Genomic DNA, 13,592 nt, shown 5'->3' on the forward strand with positions numbered 1-13,592 from the left:
GGTTTTCCAGAAATCCTGTTTGGAAGATTCTGGATTTCCTGCTTATTCCCTCCTGATTCCAGAATCCTCCAACTGGGATTTTGTGAAAACCAGGGAATTTATTGTAAGTTCCCATTTTGCATCCCTAATCCTCCCTCCCTCTCACTCTCATGATACAAACCCTGTGACATGGTTTAGTTCCACTTCCTGTTCCCTGTTCTGTGAAGCAGCTGTGCCTCTGTTTCTCTCCATGGGTGTTCTTCTCCATGTGGCCTGATGCTATTTATGACCAACATGCTTATGTTGCTGCATGCTTCTGTTGTAACATGACATGTCTTGGCTGTGTGCTTGGCGTCGTTGTCCTGTTGGAAGGTGAACCTTCGCCCCAGTCTGAGGTCCTGAGCGCTCTAAAGCAGGTTTTCATCAAGGATCTCTCTGTACTTTGCTCTGTTCATCTTTCACTCGATCCTGACTAGTCTCCCAGTCCCTGCCGCTGACAAACATCCCCACAGCATGATGCTGCCACCACCATGCTTCACCGTAGAGATGGTGTCAGGTTTCCTCCAGACGTGTTGCTTGGCATTCAGGCCAAAGTGTTCAGTCTTGGTGTCATCAGACCAGAGAATCTTGTTTCACATGGCCAGAGTTCTTTAGGTGCTTTTTGGCAATATCCAAGTGGACTGTCGTGCCTTTTACTGAGGAGTGGCTTCCGTCTCTACGAGTTGCCCTTCTGGAAGGTTCTCCCATCTCCACAGTGAAACACCTCCCTGACCCTCTCAATCCTGCAGAAATGTTTTGGTACTCTTTCCCAGATCTGTGCCTCGACACAATTCTGTCTTGGAGTTCTACGGGCAACTCCTTCGACCTCATCAAATTGTAAAAACATCTCAAGGATGATCAATGGAAACAGGGTGCACCTGAGCTCAATTTCGAGTCTCATAGCAAAGGGTCTGAATACTTATGTAAATAAGGTATAAACAAAAATCTAAAAACCCTTTTTCGTTTTGTTATTATGTGGTATTGTGTGTAGATTGATGAGGAAAAAATAAATGTAATCCGTTTTAAAATAAGACTGTAACATAACAAAATGTGGAAAAGGTCAAGGGGTCTGAATACTTTCCCAATGGGCTGTACATCACCGTGCTTCCACCCATCCAGGACATCTACTCGAAACGGTGCCTGAGGAAGGTCCGCAGCATCATCCAGGACCCCACACACCCCAGTCATGAGCTGTTCACTCCCTTACCGTCAAGCAGACGTACCGGAGCATGAGATCTGATACCAACAGGCTCAGAGACAGTTTCTATCTACAAGCCATCAGACTGTTGAACACTTGAACTGGCTCTTACACACACACACACACACACACACACACACACACACACACACACACACATATTTCCATTCATTCTACACACACTTCCCCAAACATGTATACATATTGGACACTAAATTGTACCTTCCTGTATTATACTTATGCTAAAATGTTTATTATATTCTACTGAGCCATTTACTTTATATTCCTATTCTTATATTTTATTATTTCTTATTGTTTTTGCATTGTCCGGAATTAACCTGCAAGTGAGCATTTCTTTGGACGGTGTACACCAGGTGTATCCCGACTAATGAAACTTGAAACTTGAAACAGACACCGCATCTGGCAGTGTGTTTGATGTGATCAGTGTCTATCACAGCAGCCTGTCGCTATGCTAAGACTAGCCAACAGCAGGAAGCAAAGTGGCATTGCTCACTCGCTTACAAAACCACACCACTCTCCTCTGTGTGTGTGTCTGTAGTGTTACTGTTAGTTTCTCGCTCTCTCTCTAGGCTAGAGAGCAGAACAGGAAGCAGTGGGGTGGGGGTGGGGGTGGAGCTGTGTCGCTCTCTCTCTTAATACCTCTTCATCGCTCATTCGCTTCAGATTGAGTCTCTTTTGATTCCTGGCGGGAAGGAAGCACATCCCGGATTTGAGGAGGCAGGAATAGCCCTCTGTACTTTGAGTGGCGGTTCTGGTGTGAGAGTGTGTAACGGGGCAGAGGGGAGGGGTTGGGCAACACAGAGAAAGCCAGGGTGGGCCATGGCCAGCGAGGGAGCTTTGGCGGACTGCCCAGGGGAGCACACAGCTGCAGACCACCCCACTCACACTGAACAGGACCAGGGGGACGCCGAGTCTTCGGTAGGCACACTCTGTCTGGGCACCATACAACATGGTTGCCTTCCACACTACAGTGTGCTTGTGAGTTTCCTCTCTGCTTTCTGCTTCATGTTCACTTCCTTCTCAGTCCATGCCATTTCTGATGACTCATGTCGGGGCTGCTTTTAGTATTGTCGCATTGTTTTCAGACCCATCTGAGTGGAGAACTGCCTCTATTCAATTTCTCGGTATTGTTCCACTGGAGGGCATTGCTAAATGGCAATAAATGTATAGTAGTGAGTAACATGGTTAATGGTCCGGCCCTTTCCTCCTTCCTCTTATGTTGTTGTCTCTGCTATTCTTCTCTCCTCTGTGCCACTGTTGCTCACCTCCTGCCTCACTATTAGTAGCTGTTCATTTTAAGACGAGTGTGTGTGTCAAACTAGTGTGTTGTGTGTGTGTGTGTGTCTCAGTTCTGCTCAACAAGTGGGTGTTCTTCCTGTCTTAGTCCTACCAAGGCTCTATTCCTCCCTCATCTTTCTCTCTCCTTGTATGTTCTCTACCTCCATCTCTAGATTATTTTATTGCAGAGAAGGACAGGGCTGGGAGCACAATGAAGCTACAGCCTTGGTTTTGTTGGGACAGTAACACCACGCCCCAGCTGACTGGGCCATTTGGCCCACAACTTATGATCGTGTTGATACCAACAGTCCTAAACTCAGCAAAAAAAGAAACAGCCCTTTTTCAGGACCCTGTCTTTCAAAGATCATTTGTAAAAATCCAAGTAACTTCACAGATCTTTGTTGTAAAAGGGTTTCAACACTGTTTCTCATGCTTGTTCAATGAACCATACACAATTAAGGAACATGCACCTGTGGAACGGTCGTTAAGACACCAACAGCTTACAGACGGTAGGCAATTAAGGTCACAGTTATGAAAACTTAGGACACTAAAGAGGCCTTTCTACTGACTCTGAAAAACACCAAAATAAATATGCCCAGGGTCCCTGCTCATCTGCATTAATGTGCCTTAGGTATGCTGCAAGGAGGCATGAGGACTGGATATGTGGCCAGGGCAATAAATTGCAATGTCCGTACTGTGAGACGCCTAAGACAGCGCTACAGGGAGACAGGACGGACAGCTGATCATCCTCGCAGTGGCAGACCACGTGTAACAACACCTGCACAGGATCGGTACATCTGAACATCACACCTGCGAGACAGGTACAGGATGGCAACAACAACTGCCCGAGTTGCACCAGGAACGCACAATCCCTCCATCAGTGCTCAGACTGTCCGCAATAGGCTGAGAGAGGCTGGACTGAGGGCTTGTAGGCCTGTTGTAAGGCAGGTCCTCACCAGACATCGCCGGCAACAACGTCGGCTATGGGCACAAACCCACCGTCGCTGGACCAGACAGGACTGGCAAAAAGTGCTCTTCACCGATGAGTTTTGTCTCACCAGGGGTGATGGTCGGATTCGCGTTCATCGTCGAAGGAATCAGCGTTACACCAAGGCCTGTACTCTGGAGCTGGATCGATTTGGAGGTGGAGGGTCCGTCATGGTCTGGGGCGGTGTGTCACAGCATCATCTGACTGAGCTTGTTGTCATTGCTGGCAATCTCAACGCTGTGCGTTACAGGGACATCCTCCTCCCTCATGTGGTACCTCTCCTGCAGGCTGATCCTGACATGACCCTCCGGCATGACAATGCCACCAGCCATACCGCTCGTTCTGTGCGTGATTTCCTGCAAGGAATGTCAGTATTCTGCTATGGCCAGCGAAGAGCCCGGATCTCAATTCCTTTGAGCACGTCTGGGACCTGTTGGATCGGAGGGTGAAGGCTAGGGCCATTCCCCCCAGAAATGTCCGGGAACTTGCAGGTGCCTTGGTGGAAGAGTGGGGTAACATCTCAAAGCAAGTACTGGCAAATCTGGTACAGTCCATGAGGAGGAGATGCACTGTAGTACTTAATGCAGCTGGTGGCCACACCAGATACTGACTGTTACTTTTGATTTTGACACCCCCTTTGTTCAGGGACACATGATTCTATCTCTGTTAGTCACATGTCTGTGGAACTTGTTCAGTTTATGTCTCAGTTGATGAATCTTGTTATGTTCATACAAATATTTACAAGTTTACAAGTTTTATTTAAGTTTGCTGAAAATAAACGCAGTTGACAGTGAGAGGACGTTTCTTTTTTTGCTGAGTTTATTTCACCTGTATATCTAACGCTGTGTTCCTTCACAACAAATAGCCAAACATTTCAGTGCGCCATTTGACACAACATTAGGCCATCAGGTCCGCTATAAGAAATATTCCCAGATTACCATGACTACTCTGCACTGTTGTTGTGGAAGGTTTCCTGTTTAATAGCCTGTGTAAGTAGCCCTCAAAGGCCCAATAGCTGGGCTTGGCCACAAGGCCTGGTAGGAGCCGGGCTCTGCTCTGTTATGCCTGGCGTGGCGCTGAACAGGCCAATAGGGACGCTGCTGTAATCAGATCTGCAGGCTGGAGCCAGGTCTCTGAGTGGCCTACAGCAGTCAGTCAGTCGTTATGAGAGAGGAGGGACTGGGACTGCTCTGTCTGTCTGTCTGTCTGTCTGTCTGTCTGTCTGTCTGTCTGTCTGTCTGTCTGTCTGTCTGTCTGTCTGTCTCTCCATGTTGAAGGATGTGGGCTCTGTTCAACTCTAATAATGAGCTGTCTCTGTTTTATTGTTTCTAATGTCTGCTGTTGGGGATTTACTGTGATAGTGTTGCATGTCGGTTTGTGTGTGTGTGTGTGTGTGTGTATGTGAGTGCATGCACGCAAATGTGCTTATATGCATGCAATGCCGTTACATGCATGTATGTCTGTATTTGTGCCTAATGTCTATCACACTGTCATGTGTGTTTGTGTGCTGTATCTGTTTCTATGTGGCTTGCTGAGAGCTGGAGTGCTGACAGTGTGTCTGTGTGAATCAGTGGCCCTGAGCAGGAACAAGCCCTGATAGATTTTAGTCTATATTAATGCTGCCCTAATCTGCTCTGATCTGGTTACCATCAGGAGGGGACGTGAGCGCTCAGACCTTGACTCATTTAACGTCTCAGTCTCACTCTGCTGCTCTTAGAGACTCAGTTTTCTGAAGGGAAGCACTCACCTCGCAGTGACTGCTCCTCTCTCTGTCACAACTGCTTTTTAAGTCACTGACTCCGTCTGTCCCTTTCTGTTGCTGTCTTGGCCTCTGTTATATCTACTCTAGCCATGGATCTACATTACTTTTACTCTTTGCTGCACTGCAGTCACACAGGATGTGAGCTGAAATGTTGGGCTCTTTGGTGTGGGCACCTGTCTCTGGGACCCATTGGAACATTAGCCTGCTCTTTCTCTCTCTCTCTCTCTCTCTAGCTCTCTCTATCTCTCTCTCTCTCTCTTTCTCACTCTCTCTCTCTCTCTCTCTCTCTCTCTCTAGCTCTCTTTCTCTCTCTCTCTAGCTCTCTCTCTCTCTCTCTCTCTCTCTCTCTAGCTCTCTTTCTCTCTCTCTCTAGCTCTCTTTCTCTCTCTCTCTAGCTCTCTCTCGCTCTCTCTCTCTCTCTCTTTCTCTCTCTCTCACTTTCTTTATTTTCCGTGTACAGATAAATGCTCCTGTTAATCCTAATGTTTGCAGCCAGTTTAGTGCTGCTCAGTTAAACCTTCTGACCTACAGGGTTGTGTGGGAGACATCTGGTGTCAAAGGTGAACGCAACCTAGTCCCCTGCACCTCCACTCCTCCAAAAACCCTAATTAGGCCTTTTTCCCAGAGAGGAAATACTGCAGACCTTTGTCTACGTCTCTCTGCTATCACTGCAATATCATCTTGGCACAATACATGTCGCAATGTATTTGACCGATACTAATCTATTATCCATTCTCTCTCCCCCTCTCCTCTTCCTCCCCCCTGTCAGAGTGACCCAGGTGGGCTGTCACTGCTGGAGCAGCTGGGTCTGGACCAGAGCTCAGACTTCTCTGACTCCAGCATTCAGCAGCGGCTGGACGGAGCGAGGGACCACATCCGCCGGGAGATCAGGTTAGCATTACTACTTAATTACTCATTTACTATTCAATCATTTCTAGGATGTATTGATGAACTACTCATTGTGTGATGCTACAAACTTATGAAAAGTCCCTGTGATTTGACTGGATCAGGAAGGAGCTGAAGATCAAGGAAGGAGCAGATAACCTGAGGAGAGCCACCACAGACAAGAAGAATGCCCAGCAGGTGGACAGCCAGCTTCGCAGCTCCAACCGCAGACTGGACAGCCTGCACTCTAAGTTACAGGAGCTGGACGCTTACATTGTGGTCAAAGGAGGGGACGACAACAACACAGGTATCACTGACGGGGATGGAACTATGAAGCGAATGGAGTGTAGCCTTATACCATTGGATGGATTCGAACAAAATGTAGAATGTAGAATGTAAAATGAAGAATGTAGAAAAAAGTTGGCCATTGTTAATGATTATAATAACTGTCAGTTAATACCATGACCTTTGACCCTCAGATGCCCCCATGTCTCCCGGGGCGCGCAGCCGCTCGGCCAATCAGGACCGGATCACGGCTCTGGAGCGCCAGCTCAACATCGAACTCAAGTGCAAACAGGGAGCAGAGAAGATGATCCCCATTTATGCCAATGGAGTCACCAAGGTACTGGACCTGACTGGACAACCTAACCCCTCTAATATATACATCTATTGTAGCCTATGTACAATACAGCCAGCCCCTCCACAATCTCTCTTTCTCACTCTTCTGAGTTCATGTCTCTAGTCAGATCTTCTCCCAGCCTGATTCTTCTCTGAGTAGTGAAGGTTAGCTGGGATGTGTATTTGTGAGCTGTCTGCTATTTCACTGTCCTCACTGTACGGTGTCGCTTGTAGGACAAGAAGATGCATCAGGCGGCCCAGCAGATGCTGCAGGACAGCAAGACCAAGATCGACATCATCCGCATGCAGATCCGCAAGGCCATACAGGCCACTGAGCAGAATGAAGATATCCAGGGTAAATATCTGCCTGCCTGCCTGATTGCCTGCCTGCTTGTCTGTCTGTCTTCCTGTCTGTCTGTCTGTTCATCCCCCTTTGTCTGTCTGTCTCTAATCTGTACATCTATTGTTAAATGTTTTATGAAGTGTGGGTAACAGATCACCACACACACACACACACACACAGACACAGACACACACACACACACCCGGGCTCACTTCCACACAGAGCGCAGGTTAAGGCCTTATTGATGTTCCTGCATCCACATGATGTTGCCCAACAGCAAAAAGTCATGCTTCATTTACCCGAGGTTAGAGACAGAGGGAAAAGGGGAGAGAGAGAAAGATAAGGAAACAAATAGTAAGATATGGAAAGCGAGAACGAGAAAGAGAGTGAGAAGATGAGAAAAGCACAGGAAGTAAAGATACAGATTTAGGCCTATATCTTTAAATGTATTGCTGTCTATTTCCCTCTCCCTACCTTCTTCTCTCTACCTCCCTCCCTCCGTTGGTTTAAGAATAGATCAGAGCTGCAGGGCATTTAGCCTCATAAGTCATGAACCATCCCTAACTTAGGACACACACAGACGCACACAAATCCATCAAAACCCCAATCTACACAATACCCCATAATGACAAGCCGAAAACAGGTTCGTCAAAATGTTTTCAAATGTATTACAAATAAAAGACAGAAACACCTTGTTTACGTAAGTATTCAGACCCTTTGCTATGAGACTCCAAATTGAGCTCAGGTGCAGGTCCTGTTTCCATTGATCATCCTTGAGATATTTCTACAACTTGATTGGAGTCCACCTGTGGGAAATTAAATTGATTGGACATGATTTGGAAAGGCACACACCTGTCTATATATGTCCCACAGTTGACCGTGCATGTCAGAGCAGAAACCAAGCCATGAGGTCGAAGGAATTGCCCGTAGGAGGATTGTGTTGAGGCACAGATCTGGGGAAGGGTACCAAAACATTTCTGCAGCATTGAAGGTCCCTAAGAAAACAGTGGCCTCCATCATTCTTAAATGGAAGAAGTTTGGAACCACCAAGATTTTTCCTAGAGCTGGCCGCCCAGCCAAACTGAGAAATTGGGGGAGAAGGGCCTTTGTCAGGGAGGTGACCAAGATCCTGATGGTCACTCTGACAGAGCTCCAGAGTTCCTCTGTGGAGATGGGAGAACCTTCCAGAAGGACAACCATCTCTGCAGCACTCCACCAATCAGGCCTCTATGGTAGAGTGGCCAGATGGAAGCCACTCCTCAGTAAGAGGCACATGACAGCCCACTTGGAGTTTGCCAAAAGGCACCTAAAGGACTCTCAGAACATGAGAAACAAGATTGTCTAGTCTGATGAAACCAAGATTGAACATTTGGCCTGAATGCCAAGCGTCACGTCTGGAGGAAACCTGGCACCATCCATACGGTGAACCATGGTGGTGGCAGCATCATGCTGTGGGGATGTTTTTCAGCGGCAGGGACTAGGAGACTAGTCAGGATCGAGGGAAAGATGAACGGAGCAAAGTACAGAGAGATCCTTGATGAAAACCTGCTCCAGAGCGCTCAGGCCCTCAGACTTGGGCCAAGGTTCACCTTCCAACAGGACAACAACCCTAAGCACACAGCCAAGACAATGCAGAGTGGCCCAGCCAGAGCCCGGACTTGAACCAGATCGAACATCTCTGGAGAGACCTGAAAATAGCTATGCAGCGACGCTCCCCATCCAACCTGACAGAGCTTGAGAGGATCTGCAGAGAAGAATGGGAGAAACTTTCCAAATCCAGGTGTGCCAAGCTTGTAGCGTCATACCCAAGAAGACTCCAGTCTGTAATCACTGCCAAAGGTGCTTCAACAAAGTCCTGAGTTTGAATACTTACGTAAATGTCATGTTTAATTATTTTTTTAAATTTTATTTACATTTGCAAACATTTCTAAAAACCTGCTTTTGCTTTGTCTTTATGGGGTATTGTGTGTAGATTGATGAGGGAAAATGTATTTAATCCATTTTAGAATAAGGCTGTAACAACAAAATGTGTAAAAAGCCAAAGGGTCAGTAAATGGTTTGTTATCGCTCTCCCCAGGTAATCCAGACACGTGTGGGGTGGAGCTGCGTGTGGAGGAGCTGTGGCATCATTACCGTGTGGAGCACGCCATGGCTGAGGGAGCCAAGAACATGCTGAGGCTGCTGGGAGTAGGGAAGGTCCAGGACAAGAAGGCCATGTCAGAGGTCAGAGTTCACACACAAGACTACTGTATGGATCTCACACATGAACGTACATTTAATGCACACACACACCATTTAGGGCACATTTAAATGCACACATACACACACACACCATTTAGGGCACATTTAAATGCACACATACACACACACACCATTTAGGGCACATTGAAATGCACACATACACACACACACACACACACACCATTGTAAACCCCCTCGCTCCTCTCTCCCCCCAGGCCCAGTGTGGTCTGAGTGAGTCGTCCCAGCGCTGTGACCTGCTGAGAGGCTCTCTGGAGCAGCATCTGCTGGAGCTGACGGACGACCACCCCAAGGCCTGCCTCATCAAGGAAGAGCTGGTGTTGGCCTCCTCCTCAGCCTTCAGCTCCAGACACGGAACCCCCTATGTACACAACCAGTACAGCACCCTCTGCAAGCCCTCCCCACTCACTGGTACATACACTCATAGTCTATCACTGACTCTTACAGCCTCTCTAAACCCTATCACTGACTCTTACAGCCTCTCTAAACCCGATCACTGACTCTTACAGCCTCTCTAAACCCTATCACTGACTCTTACAGCCTCTCTAAACCCTATCACTGACTCTTACAGCCTCTCTAAACCCTATCACTGACTCTTACAGCCTCTCTAAACCCTATCATTGACTCTTACAGTCTCCCTATACCCTATCTCTGACTCTTAGTCTCTCTATACCCTATCTCTGACTCTTACAGTCTCTCTATACCCTATCACTGACTCTTACAGTCTCCCTATACCCTATCTCTGACTCTTACAGTCAATTCAATTCAATTCAAGGGCTTTATTGGCATGGGAAACATGTGTTAACATTGCCAAAGCAAGTGAGGTAGATAATATATAAAGTGAATATATAAAGTGAAATAAACAATAAAAAATAACAGTAAATATTACACATACAGAAGTTTCAAAACAATAAAGACATTACAAATGTCATATTATATATATACAGTGTTTTAACAATCTACAAATGGTTAAAGGACACAAGATAAAATAAATAGGCATAAATATGGGTTGTATTTACAATGGTGTTTGTTCTTCACTGGTTGCCCTTTTCTCGTGGCAACAGGTCACAAATCTTGCTGCTGTGATGGCACACTGTGGAATTTCACCCAGTAGATATGGGAGTTTATCAAAATTGGATTTGTTTTCAAATTCTTTGTGGATCTGTGTAATCTGAGGGAAATATGTCTCTCTAATATGGTCATACATTGGGCAGGAGGTTAGGAAGTGCAGCTCAGTTTCCACCTCATTTTGTGGGCAGTGAGCACATAGCCTGTCTTCTCTTGAGAGCCATGTCTGCCTACGGCGGCCTTTCTCAATAGCAAGGCTATGCTCACTGAGTCTGTACATAGTCAAAGCTATCCTTAATTGTGGGTCAGTCACAGTGGTCAGGTATTCTGCCGCTGTGTACTCTCTGTGTAGGGCCAAATAGCATTATAGTTTGCTCAGTTTTTTTGTTAATTCTTTCCAATGTGTCAAGTAATTATCTTTTTGTTTTCTCATGATTTGGTTGGGTCTAATTGTGCTGCTGTCCTGGGGCTCTGTAGGGTGTGTATGTGTTTGTGAACAGAGCCCCAGGACCAGCTTGCTTAGGGGACTCTTCTCCAGGTTCATCTCTCTGTAGGTGATGGCTTTGTTATGGAAGGTTTGGGAATCGCTTCCTTTTAGGTGGTTATAGAATTTAACGTCTCTTTTCTGGATTTTGATAATTAGTGGGTATCGGCCTAATTCTGCTCTGCATGCATTATTTGGTGTTCTACGTTGTACACGGATGATATTTTTGCAGAATTCTGCGTGCAGAGTCTCAATTTGGTGTTTGTCCCATTTTGTGAAGTCTTGGTTGGTGAGCGGACCCCAGACCTCACAACCATAAAGGGCAATGGGCTCTATGACTGATTCAAGTATTTTTAGCCAAATCCTAATTGGTATGTTGAAATGTATGTTCCTTTTGATGGCATAGAATGCCCTTCTTGCCTTGTCTCTCAGATCGTTCACAGCTTTGTGGAAGTTACCTGTGGCGCTGATGTTTAGGCCAAGGTATGTATAGTTTTTTGTGTGCTCTAGGGCAACAGTGTCTAGATGGAATTTGTATTTGTGGTCCTGGTGACTGGACCTTTTTTGGAACACCATTATTTTGGTCTTACTGAGATTTACTGTCAGGGCCCAGGTCTGACAGAATCTGTGCATAAGATCTAGGTGCTGCTGTAGGCCCTCCTTGGTTGGTGACAGAAGCACCAGATCATCAGCAAACAGCAGACATTTGACTTCGGATTCTAGTAGGGTGAAGCCGGGTGCTGCAGACTTTTCTAGTGCCCGCGCCAATTCGTTAATATATATGTTGAAGAGGGTGGGGCTTAAGCTGCATCCCTGTCTCACCCCACGACCCTGTGTGAAGAAATGTGTGTGTTTTTTGCCAATTTTAACCGCACACTTGTTGTTTGTGTACATGGATTTTATAATGTCGTATGTTTTACCCCCAACACCACTTTCCATCAGTTTGTATAGCAGACCCTCATGCCAAATTGAGTCGAAGGCTTTTTTGAAATCAACAAAGCATGAGAAGACTTTGCCTTTGTTTTGGTTTGTTTGGTTGTCAATTAGGGTGTGCAGGGTGAATACATGGTCTGTTGTACGGTAATTTGGTAAAAAGACAATTTGACATTTGCTCAGTACATTGTTTTCATTGAGGAAATGTACGAGTCTGCTGTTAATGGTAATGCAGAGGATTTTCCCAAGGTTACTGTTGACTCATACAGTCTCCCTATACCCTATTTCTGACTCTTACAGTCTCTCTATACCCTATCTCTGACTCTTACAGTCTCTCTATACCCTATCACTGACACGTACAGCCTCTCTATAATTTATCACTGACTATTACAGCCTCTCTATAGTCTCTCACTACCTCTCTGCCTATACCTAACTGAAGGCTCTAATGCATCAGAAACTCATGGATTCAGTTGAATATCTCTCCCATATCCAGTGACTGAAGTTATAAAACTTTTGAATCAGGTATGATACTCTCACTTCTACTCAAACATCACATATCAACTCTCTCTCGCTCTCTGTCCTAGGTACCCTGCAGGTGCGTCTGCTGGGCTGTGTGGGGGTGTTGGAGGTGGTCCCGGGGCGCAGTAGAGGAACCCCGGTGGTCTTGCCGTGCTACAGCCCAGGGGACGGACGCTCCTTCAAACTCAGTGGTCTCTACAGCCGCAGCACCAGCAGCATGAGCCTCAGGATCCCCGGCAAAACCGACGAACTCTCCTGTAAGTGTGTGTGTGTGTGTGTGTGTGTGTGTGTGTGTGTGTGTGTGTGTGTGTGTGTGTGTGTGTGTGTGTGTGTGTGTGTGTGTGTCTGTCCATTTGTGTTGTGCAGTGAGTTTCTAAACATGTGTTGAACAGCGGAGGTGAGTGCGGTGTTGAAGCTGGAGAACACAGTGGTGGGACAGACATGCTGGAAGACGGTGGGAGAGCAGGCCTGGGACCAGACCTTCACTGTAGAACTGGAGAGAGTAAGATATTACATCACACAACACACACACAGAGACAGAGACCGAGACAGAGACAGAGAGTGAGATTCCCATGCCTATAAAGCCCCTTGCATTGAATTGAGAGAGAGAGAGGCACATTGAGAATTGAGAGAGAGAGAGGCACATTGAGAATTGAGAGAGAGAGAGGCACATTGAGAATTGAGAGAGAGAGAGGCACATTGAGAATTGAGAGAGCGTGAAAAGGTAAAAAGAAGTGTATGTACACCTGTGGTTGAAACAGTATGTGTGTTGACCTGTGTTTCGGCCCAGTCCAGGGAGATGGAGATAGCAGTGTACTGGAGGGACTACCGCTCCCTGTGTGCTCTCAAGTACCTGAAGCTGGAGGACTTCCTGGACAACCAGAAACACAGAGTTCAGCTGGAGCTGGAGCCTCAGGGCCTGCTGCTGGCTGAGGTACACACACCCCGCATGTATACACATGCACACATACAGAGACATGCGAACATGCAAACACACGCACCAACACATACATCCCTGCTCAAGCCTGAACTATACAGTACCAGTCAAAGGTTTTGACACACCTACTCATTCAAGGGTTTTTCTTTATTTTTACTATTTTCTACATTGTAGAATAATAATGAATACATCAAATCTATGAAATAACATATGGAATCATGTAGTAAGGAAAAAAAGGGTTAAACAAATAAAAATAGATTTTAGATTTTAGTAACCACCCT

The 13,592-nt window shown here is 46.4% G+C and overlaps 1 protein-coding gene across 7 annotated transcripts in view; it reads left to right on the forward strand.

The window, feature by feature from the left end:
• Positions 1 to 13,592, forward strand: part of LOC139421383 (serine/threonine-protein kinase N1-like) — a 55,135-nt gene that overhangs the window by 20,456 nt on the left and 21,087 nt on the right. For 3 of the 7 annotated variants that reach the window (XM_071172230.1, XM_071172226.1, XM_071172228.1), the window contains exons 2-10: positions 6,035 to 6,156; positions 6,276 to 6,457; positions 6,630 to 6,772; positions 7,003 to 7,123; positions 9,189 to 9,334; positions 9,568 to 9,781; positions 12,440 to 12,631; positions 12,767 to 12,876; positions 13,165 to 13,308. In XM_071172230.1, coding sequence (XP_071028331.1) covers positions 6,035 to 6,156; positions 6,276 to 6,457; positions 6,630 to 6,772; positions 7,003 to 7,123; positions 9,189 to 9,334; positions 9,568 to 9,781; positions 12,440 to 12,631; positions 12,767 to 12,876; positions 13,165 to 13,308 — 1,374 coding nt within the window. Of the gene's footprint in view, positions 1 to 1,904; positions 2,156 to 4,723; positions 5,826 to 6,034; positions 6,157 to 6,275; positions 6,458 to 6,629; positions 6,773 to 7,002; positions 7,124 to 9,188; positions 9,335 to 9,567; positions 9,782 to 12,439; positions 12,632 to 12,766; positions 12,877 to 13,164; positions 13,309 to 13,592 lie in introns of those variants that run through there. The other 4 variants (XM_071172225.1, XM_071172229.1, XM_071172231.1 and 1 more) reach the window with 2 other exon arrangements.

The sequence above is a fragment of the Oncorhynchus clarkii genome, chromosome 12 (genome assembly GCF_045791955.1).
Source record: "Oncorhynchus clarkii lewisi isolate Uvic-CL-2024 chromosome 12, UVic_Ocla_1.0, whole genome shotgun sequence".
NCBI classification, from domain to species: domain Eukaryota; kingdom Metazoa; phylum Chordata; class Actinopteri; order Salmoniformes; family Salmonidae; genus Oncorhynchus; species Oncorhynchus clarkii.